At 40.4% G+C, this 10378-nt stretch overlaps 1 protein-coding gene and 1 pseudogene across 2 annotated transcripts in view; one reads left to right on the forward strand and one right to left on the reverse strand.

The window, feature by feature from the left end:
- KLHDC1 (kelch domain containing 1) overlaps nucleotides 1-10378 on the forward strand; it is a 64108-nt gene that overhangs the window by 25738 nt on the left and 27992 nt on the right. Inside the window, exons 5-6 of the mRNA XM_017849450.1 lie at nucleotides 7361-7439; nucleotides 9533-9616. Coding sequence (XP_017704939.1) covers nucleotides 7361-7439; nucleotides 9533-9616 — 163 coding nt within the window. The remainder of the gene's footprint in view (nucleotides 1-7360; nucleotides 7440-9532; nucleotides 9617-10378) is intronic.
- Nucleotides 5612-6055, reverse strand: LOC108513696 (40S ribosomal protein S18 pseudogene; annotated as a pseudogene). The gene has a single exon (XR_001880986.1). The product of XR_001880986.1 is annotated as a 40S ribosomal protein S18 pseudogene (transcript).

Genomic DNA, 10378 nt, shown 5'->3' on the forward strand with positions numbered 1-10378 from the left:
GGGACAGTCTAGCTCTTGTCACCCCAGGCTGGAGGGCAGGGAAATGATTCTCCACTCACTGCAACCTCTGCCTCCTGGTTCAAGGGATTCTCCTGCTTCAGCCTCCCAAATAGCTGGGGTTACAGGTGCCTGCCACCATGCCCAGATAATTTTTGTATTTTTGGTAGAGACGGGGTTTCACCATGTTGGCCAGGCTGGTCTCAAACTCCAGACCTCAGGTGATCTGCCCACCTCAGCCTCCCAAAGTGCTGGGATTACAGCCATGAGATACCACGCCCGGCTTGCTACACCTTTTTGAAAGGTTGTGGTAAATACATAAAACATAAAATTTTTCATTTTAACTATATTAAGTATACGATCCAGTGGCATTAATTACCTTCATAATGTTGTGCAACCATCACCAGTACCTACTTCCAAACTTTTTAATTACTCCAAACAGAAACTCTGTACCCATTAAGCAATATCTCCCCATTCTCCCTTCTTTCCAACCTCTGGTGACCTCTAATCTTTCCATCTATAATAATTTACGAATAAGCAGATAATAGGTATTTCATAAAAATTGAATTATAAAATGTTTGTTCTTTTTGTCTGCCTTATTTCACTTAACATGATGTTTTCAAGGTGCATTATGTTGTAGCATATATTATTCCTTTTTATCGCTGAGTAATATTCTACTGTATATATATACCACATGTTGTTTAGCCATTTATATGTTGATAGATGCTTGGGTTGTTTCTACCTTTTGGCTATTTGTGAATAATGCTGCTGTCAGTGTTGGCGTATAACTTTGTTTGATTCAATTTTCAATTCTTTTGAGTATATATGTTAAGAATAGAACTGCTGGGTCATTTGGTGAATTTATGTTTCAGTTTTTGAGGAACCACCAACTATCTTCCTTAGTGATTATACCATTTTACATTCCTGCCAGCAAGGAACAAGGGTTCCAGTTTCCCCACATCCTCACCTATGCTTATTTTGGGGTGTGTGTGTGTGTGTTTTAATAATAGCTATACTAGCAGATGTGAAATGGCATTTCATTGTGATTTTGATTTGTATTTTCCTCATGACTAATGATGTTGGCTTATTGGACATTTGTACATCTTCTTTGGAGAAATGTCTATTCAAATTGTTTACTCATTTAAAAAAACGAGTTGTCTGTCTTTTTGACGTTACGTTACAGTAGTACTTTATGTATTCTGGGTGTTGATCCCTTATCAATATATTTAGTTGTATTTTATTTGTCTTGCTTTGGTATCATGGTAATGCTAGTCTCAAACTAAGTTAGGAAGTATTCCTTCCTCACTTTTTTTTTTTTTTTGGAAGAGTTTGTGTGGGATTGGTGTTAATTCTTTTAAAAATATTTGGTAGAATTTGCCAGTGAAGCCATTTGGTCTTGGGCTTTTCTTTCTTGGGAGGGTTTTGATTACTGATTCAATCGTCTTACTTGTTATAGGTTTATTCAGATTTTCTATTTCTTCTTGAGATATATTTTGTTTTTATAAGAGTCAGGGTCTTTCTCTGTTACCCAGGCTGGAGTGCAGTGGTGCTATCATGGCTTACTGCAGCTTTGAACTCCTTGAACCCTCAAGCAGTCCTTCCACCTCGGCCTCCTGAGTAGCTGGGACTACAGGCACGTGCCACCATCCCTGACTAAGATTTTTATTATTTGTAGGGATAGGGTCTCATTATGTTGCCAGGCTGGTCTCAGACTCTTGGCTTCAAGTGATCCTTTCACCACAGCCTCCCAAATTGCTAGGATTACAGGCATGAACCACTGTGCCCGGCACTGAGGGTGTGGGTCTTTCCAGGAAGTTTTCCATTTCATCTAAGTTATCCAACTTGTTGATATACCCTTCTTCATGGTATTCTGTTTTTTGTTGTTGTTGTTGTTGTTGTTGTTTGTTTTTGAGACAGGGGCTCACTCTGGTTGCCCAGGCAGGAGTGTAGTGGTGCTGTCTTGGTTTGCTGCAGCCTCTACCTCCTAAGCTCAGGTGATTCTCCCACCTCAGCCTCCCAAACAGGCGGGACTACAGGTGCACGCCATCACGCACAGCTGATTTTTTTGTACTTTTAGAGACAAAGTTTCACCATGTTGGCCAGGCTGGTCTTGAACTCCTGGACTCGGGCAATCTGCCTACCTCGGCCTCCCAAAGTGCTGGGATTAAAGATGTGAACCAGCATGCCCAGCATAGTATTCTTTTGTCATCTTTTTTATTCTGTAGTATCTTCACTTCTGATTTTAGTAATTTGAATCTGCTCACTTTTTTCTTAGTGCAGCTGTCTACGCATTTGTCAATTTTGTTGATCTTTTCAAAGAATCAACTTTTGTTTTGTTGCTTTTTTTTCTTTTCTTTTCTTTCTTTTTTTTTTTGAGTCGTAGTCTCTGTTCACTCTGTTGCCCAGGTTGGAGTGCGGTGGCATGATCGCGGCTCACTGCAACCCCCACCTTCTGGGTTCAAGCGATTCTCCTGCCTCAGCCTCCCAAGTAGCTGGGATTATAGCCGCCTGCCACCACACCCACCTAATTTTTTTGTATTTTTAGTAGAGACGGGGTTTCACCATGTTGGCCAAGCTGGTCTCGAACTCCTGACCTGAAGTGATCAGCCTGCCTTGGCCTCTCAAAAGTGCTGGGATTACAGCCAGAAGCCACCCTGTCTGGTCTGTTGTTTTTCTTGATTGTTTTTCTATTCACTATTTTATCTCGCCTCCAACCTTTATCATTTTCTCCCTTCTGCTCTCTGTAAGTTTAGTTTGTTCTTGTCTACTTCCTTAACTTGTACAGTTATGTTATGGATTTGAGATTTTATTTTTAATGTAGGCATTTATAGTGATAAATTTCCCTCTGAGCCCTGCCTTCGCTGCATCTCATAAGTTTTGTTGTTTTTGTTTTCATTTATCTCAAGATAATTTCTAATTTCCCTTATGATTTCTTCTTTGACCATTTGGGTTAACAGGATTTTTTTTCTTTCAGCACTTTACAGGTTTTATTACACTGCTTTTTGGCCTCCATTTTTCTTTCTCTTTTTTCTCCCTTCCTTTCTTACTTTTATTTCCTTCCATTATTTATTATTATTATTTTTATGTTATAGGGATGGTCTCACTCCATCACTTACCCAGGCTGAAGTGCAGTGATGTAATCATGGCTCACTGCAGCCTCAGACTCCTGGGCTCAAGTGTTCCTCCTTCCTCCTCTCAAGTAGCTAGGACTACAAGTGCATGCCACCACACTCAGCTGATTTTTTTTTATTTTTTGTTTTTTTGAGACGGAGCTTTGCCGTTGTTGCCCAGGCTGAAGTGCAATGGCGTAATCTTGGCTCACCGCAACCTCTGCCTCCTGGGTTCAAGCAATTCTCCTATCTCAGCCTCCTGTGTAGCTGGGATTACAGGCATGCGCCACCAAACCCAGCTAATTTTGTATTTTTAGTAGAGATGGGGTTTCTCCATGTTGGTCAGGTTCGTCTCAAACTCCTGACCTCGGGTGATCCGCCTGCCTTGGCCTCCCAAAGTGCTGGGATTATAGGCATAAGCCACAGCACTCAGCCTTTTTTTATTTTTTGTAGAGATGGGGCTCTCACTATGTTGCCCAGGCTGACCTGAAACTCCTGGGTTCAAGCAGTCCTCCTGCCTCAGCCTGCCACATTGCTGGTATTGCAGGTGTGACCCAGACCCAGACTGGGGTCTGGCTTCCATCTTTTTTGTGACAAATTTACCCTCATTTGTGTTTTTGTTTCTCTGTATATGTCTTTTTTTTTCTTTATCTCTTCTGTGTTTTTGTCCTTAAATAATTTGATTAATTATGCCTTGGTGTAGTTCCTTTGTATTTATCTTACTTGGAGTGTGCTGAGCTTCTTGGGTTTGTAGGTTGATAGCTTCCATCAGTTTCTTAGTAATTAAATTATCAAATATTTCTCTTCCATATTTCTTTGTCTCCCCTTCTGGGACTCCCATTACATGCATGTTAGACCATTTTGATACTGTTCCACAAAGCTTTGGCTACCTGTTTCTTTTCCTCCATTCTTTCCTTTTCTTTGTGTTTTAACTTGGATATTTTTTATGAATCTATTGACTTGTCTTCAAGTTTACTGATGTTTTCCGTTGCTGTGTCAAGTTTGTTAATTATCAAGTTCCAGAAAGGAAATTTTTTTTAAAAGTTTGCTGTTTAACATATATAATGAATTCTTTAGTTCTGACATCTTATTTTCTATTTTTAGCATTTCCATTTAGTTCTTTTTTATGTTTCTACCTCTTTGATGAAATTACCCATTTATTCCTGCATGTTGTTCACATTTTTCCACTATTAGTATTCTCATCATAGTTTTTTTAAAGGCCCTTTCTGATAATTCCATCATCTAGACCACCTCTTTCTGAGTCTATTTATATTGAGTCTTTTCTCTCTTCATCATGGGCCGCTTTTTTGTGCCTTTCTGTGTATTTTGTAATTTTTATTTTTTTGAGACAAGGTCTCACTCTCACTCAGGCTGTAGTGCAGTGGTGACTCGGTACAACTGAGACAAGGTCTCACTCTCACTCAGGCTGGAGTGCAGTGATGTGATCATAACTGGGTACAACTGAGACAAGGTCCCACCTCACTCAGGCTGGTGTGCAGTGGTGTGATCATAACTCAGTACAACCTTGAACTCTGAGTTCAAGCAGTCTTCCCATCTCAGCCACCTGGGTAGCTGAGACTACAGGTATGCGCCGCCACACCTTTCTTTCCTTTTTTTTTTTTTTTTTTTTTAATTTCTTGTGGAGACAGGTCTCCTTATGTTGCCCAGGCTGATCTCAAACTCCTGCCCTCAAGCAATCTGCCTGCCTCAACCTCCCTGTAGTTTTTAAATTATATGCCAGATCTTCTGTCTGAAAGAACAGTAAAGATTGGAATAAATTATATTTATCTTCAGAAAGGGATATGCCCTTTCTTCTTTTTTAGGTGCTAGAGTAAGAGCTGAGTCAGTCTAACTTATAGGTAATTTGTATTTGAGCTTTGTTGTAGCTTTAGTTTGACTGAGTTTTACCTCTGGCTTCAAATGTTTTAGAACAGTACTTTCCTATACTGGGGCTCCCTATTTGAGCACTGAGATTTTCTGCTGTGCTTCACAGCTGCATTCCTATCGCTCAGAACTGTGGGAGATCTCTCCATGTTTTATAGTCCAGTTGGTAGGTCATTGGGTCACGAGGCAGTTCTCTTTGCTCTCTAATCCCACGTTATGCTTTCTGCACCCTGGAAGACCTCTTTCAGCCTTGCATCTCCTCCCCTGGCCTTTGGAGGGCAGGTACTCTATAGGGTGTAAATGTTTGGCATGCCCCTGAGATGTTTCTTTCAGATCTCCTGTTTGCATCCCAAAGTTTAGTAGTCCAAAGCTCAGATTGCCTAAAGGAATTCTCTGCCTCCAGCTGTTGGTGACTGACCCCCATCCCTCCCTGAAGATTATGCGAAAGAGTTAAGGAGTAAGTTAAATTCCCTCTATGGCTGGGTTTTTTTTTTTTTTTTTTTTTTTTTTTTTTTTTTTTTTTTTTTTGGTATATAAACTATTAACAGACAAGGCCTACAGACTTATTTCTTCTTGGACACACCCACGGTGTGGCCACGGCGGCCAGTGGTCTTGGTGTGCTAGCCTTGGACACAAAGGCCCCAGAAGTGGCGCAGCCCTCTATGGGCCCAAATCTTCTTCAGTCGCTCCAGGTCTTCATGGAGCTTGTTGTCCAGACCATTGGCTAGGACCTGGCTATATTTTCCATCCTTGACATCCTTCTGTCTGTTCAAGAACCAGTCTGGGATCTTGTACTGGCGTGGATTCTGCATAATGGTGATCACACGTTCTACCTCATCCTCAGTGAGTTCTCCCGCCCCCTTGGTGAGGTCAGTGTCTGCTTTCCTCAACACCACATGAGCATATCTTCGGCCCACACCCTTAATGGCAGTGATGGCAAAGGCTATTTTCCGCCGCCCATCGATGTTGGTGTTGAGTACTCGCAAAATATGCTGGAACTTTTCAGGGATCACTAGAGACATGGCGGCAGCACAAGCGGCGGCGTGTAGGCCTCCTGTGGAAGAGAGCGGCTGGGTTTCTTCAGATGCTAATTTGGGGCCGGGCGCCATGGCTCAAGCCTTGTATTAGGCGTTTTTCACACTGCTGATAATGACATACCCAAGACTGGGCAATTTACAAGAGAAAGAGATTTATTGGACTTACAGTTCCATGTGGCTGGGGAGGCCTCACAATTATGGCTCAGAGTGAAAGGCAAGTCTCACATGGTGGCAGATAAGAGAAGAGAGCTTGTGGAGGGAAACTCCCCTTTTGAAAACTATCAGATCAGTGGGCGCAGTAGCTCATGCCTGTAATCCCAGCACTTTGGGAGGCCGAGGTGGGCAGATCACTTAAGGTCAGGAGTTGGAGACCAGCCTGGCCAACATGCTGAAACCTTGTCTCTACTAAGAATATAAAAATGAGCCAGGCATGGTGGCAGGCTACTCGGGAGGCTGAGGCAGGAGATTCACTCCAGGAGGCAGAGGTTGCCATGAGCAGAGATCACACCACTGCACTCCAGTCTGGGAGACAAGAGTGAGACTCTGTCTCAAAAAAAAAAAAAACAAAAAAAGCCATCAGATCTCATGACACTTACTCACTATCACGAGAACAGCCTGGGAAAGATCTGTCCTCATGATTCAGTTGCCTCCTATTGGGTCCCCCTCCCACAGCACATGGGAATTCAAGATGAAATTTGGGTAGGGACACAGCCAAATCATATCAGGCCTGTAATCCCAGCACTTTGAGAGGCCAGGGTGGGAGGATTACCTGACCCCAAGAGTTCAAGACCAGCCTGGGCAATATGGTGAAACCCCATCTCTACAAAAATACAAAAATTATCCAGGCATGGTGGCACACACGTGTAGTCACAGCTACTCAGGGGTCTGAGGCAGGAGGACTGCTTGAACCCGGGAGGTGGAGATTGCAGTGAGCCGAGATCATGTTCATGGTACTGCACTCAAGCCTGGGTGACAGAGGGAAACCATATCTCAAAAAGAATGAATACATAAATCTAATTTGCCATGCCAATATAAATGTAGCTGTTAAAAATTTGAGTAGTTTCTTCTTACAAACCCTGTGTGTGCTGGATTCTTCCTCTTGCTGTTACACAAGGGATGAAAGCAGCTATGGGTCTCTTCTTTCCCATTGAGAGCTCATCACTTTCTGGAACTGGTTTATTTAGGTCTCTTTGTTCCCTCAGCTCTGAAATTATTCTTTTTAAACTGTGATTTTGTGTTTGGGTTGTTAAGGTGAGAGGATCTTTTTCAGCTTTCTATGAACAAACTGGAAACAGAATTCCTAAAGTGTATCCTTTCGTGTTTGTTTTTCAGACTAATATATTTTGGTGGTTATGGGTGTAGGAGACACAGTGAACTCCAAGACTGTTTTGATGTTCATGATGCATCTTGGGTAAGATGGTAATCACTGTTTACATTTCCTTCCAATTCAGTATAGCCTCAACCTCTTAGAAATAATGAGACTGGTCTTTCTCATTTTTGGAACTACCAGACACTATGAAAAAATGTGTTTTTTCTCTTTAACATTTGTATCCATTTGGCAAGAGGTATCTCATCTAGTGGTGTTAGCCTTCATGGCTATTGGCAGAGTAATTTCTTTTCTTATATCATTAATCACAGATACCTGCTTCTGTTAGACAGGTAGTGACTTTAGTGCAACTTAGAAAAATTATGTTCATATTTAACCACAATAGCTCTTGTTGGCATACATCTCTTTTTAGATATGTCCACTAGAATTATTCATAGGTCAGACTGGCCTCTAGGTAAGAGTCCATGGGTAGTGATATTAATTTTTCTACTTATTCTTACTGATTAGACAGTAATCATTATTAATGAAATAAGTCATGAATTACAAAAATGAAATTTTTAAACAGATGATTTAAAAAACCACTGATCCTCTCACCAAGATGCAGTCTTATTAGTTTTACCTTCTACTAGTGTGTATTATTCTATATTATTAATGTAAATAAATATATACATGTATATATGTGTGTGTATATATATACACACACACACACATATTTCATGTATATTGCTTTGTATATGGGTATTTTTGAAAATTCCCCATGTTTCTATGTCGTTTTGAGTTTTAAAATGATATATCATTAAAGCTTTGCTACTTAGAGTATTGCTGAGAATTTTCGGGAATATAACTTCTATTTATATCTAGTTATTTTTATTCATCAGTGAAATAACTCAATTTTTTTCTCCTACAATACAGTTACTAAGCTAAATATCATGTCCTGAAGTTTCTGGAACAGAAATGGGTTTTTTTCATTTAGACTCTAAATGAGCTGGGTGTGGTGGCACATTTCTATAATCCCACCTACTAGGTAGGCTGAGGCAGAAGGATCACTTGTACCAAGGAGTTTGAGACCAGCCTGGGTAACATGGTGAGACCATTTCAATTTAAATAAAATTAAAAAATAGATTCTAAACTAAGTAAATTGTTTAGCTTATTTGTCTTGCTTGACAAAGCCTGACAAAAATAAATGATGTATTTCTGACACACAATATAAAACTGGCACAGACATCATCTAGAGTAGTGATAGAGGATTTCAGCACCCTGGGAGATGCTAAATACAGTATAGCTGCTAAGTCTTTACCTTGCTGACAAAGAATTTTATATCTTAGGATATAAAGAAGAGAGTGGTTGGCTAGGCGTGGTGGCTCACGCCTGTAATCCCAGCACTTTGGGAGGCGGAGGTGGGCACATTACGAGGTCATGAGATCAAGACCATCCTGACTAACACAGTGAAACCTGGTCTCTACTAAAAATACAAAAAAAAATTAGCCGTGTGTGGTGGCAGGCACCTGTAATCTCAGCTACTTGGGAAGCTGAGGCAGGAGAATCGCTTGAACCAGGAGATGGAGGTTGCAGTGAGCCAAGATCACGCCACTGCACTTCAGCCTGGGCAACAGAGAGAGACTCTGTCAAAAAAAAAAAAAAAAAAAAAAAAAAAAAAAAAAGAGAGAGAGAAAGAAAGAAAGAAAGAAAGAAATCTTAAAAAAAAAAGAAGAGAGTGGTCATAAGTTTAATCTATAAGAACCAGTTGCTTGGTGAAGTAGAAGTGATTAGAAGTTTTTGGAAACAGGAACCATGCCCACCCTCTAAAGTTTATTATGGCAAAAATGAGTTCTGAGCATGTACTTTAGGAAAACAGATTTAAAAATGTAAACATTATTCCACCCTCTGCAATTTTAAAAATGATCATCCTTTGAGAAAATTGAAAGATTGTCAACAAGTAAAATTATGATTCACTGCAAACATTACTATGAGAAGAAAAGTTGCCAGGTGGTGCTGCTGCTGGTCTGGGGACCATGCTTTGGGAGGAACCCATGTATCCATTGGCTTTGTGACTGTGGTAACACTTAACTCTATTTTTGTAAGGTGTCTATTATTTTACCAGTAAATATGTGATAAAACTGTAATAATAATGTAAAAATTATTAAAGCTTTTAGATATTTAAAAAATTTCTCTTTTAGGAAGAGCAGATATTCTGGGGATGGCATAATGATGTCCATATATTTGACACAAAGACACAGACTTGGTTTCAACCAGAAATTAAAGTAAGTGTTGTAAAAAGTCATCTTTATATATTTGTATTTAAAAATCAATTTTTTACTGTGGATTTTGGGTTTTTTTTTGTTTGTTTGTTTTGTGTTTTTGAGACAGAGTCTTGCTTTGTCGCCCAGCCTGGAGTGCAGTGGCACAATCTCAGCTCACTGCAACCTCCGCCTCCCGGGTTCAAGTGGTTCTCCTGCCTCAGCCTCCCGAGTAGCTGGGACTACAGGCATGGGCCACCATGCCTGGCTAATTTTTGTATTTTTAGTAAACATGGAGTTTCGCCTTGTTGGCCACAGTGGTCTCGAACTCCTAACCTCAAGCGATCTGCCCACCTCCGCCTTGCAAAGTGCTCAGATTACAGGCATTATAGGTCACCACACCCAACCTGTTATTTGAATTTTTGTAATTTGGTTTGTAATCACATACCAAGTAGTTCTCTAGAGTACTTTCATTAATAGCATTAAGAAAAATATCAGAGCTATAGATGGCACCTGTAGTCCCAACTACTCAGGAGGCTGAGGCAGGAGGATCACTTTAGTCCAGGAGTTTGAGGCTGTAGTGTGCTACAATCACACCTGTGAATAGCTACTGCACTCCACTGCATTCTAGCCTGGGCAACATAGCGAAGCCCCATCTCTGAAAATAAATAAATAAAACAAAAAAAATGCATATTCTTCTCCATGTCAGCTAAGGTTTTCTAGAAAAAAATCTTTTAATGAGGTGCCGTCATCTTTTTTTTTTTTTTTTTTTTTTTTTTTTTTTTT

Source organism: Rhinopithecus bieti, unplaced genomic scaffold (assembly GCF_001698545.2).
Source record: "Rhinopithecus bieti isolate Rb0 unplaced genomic scaffold, ASM169854v2 scaffold_29928, whole genome shotgun sequence".
NCBI classification, from domain to species: domain Eukaryota; kingdom Metazoa; phylum Chordata; class Mammalia; order Primates; family Cercopithecidae; genus Rhinopithecus; species Rhinopithecus bieti.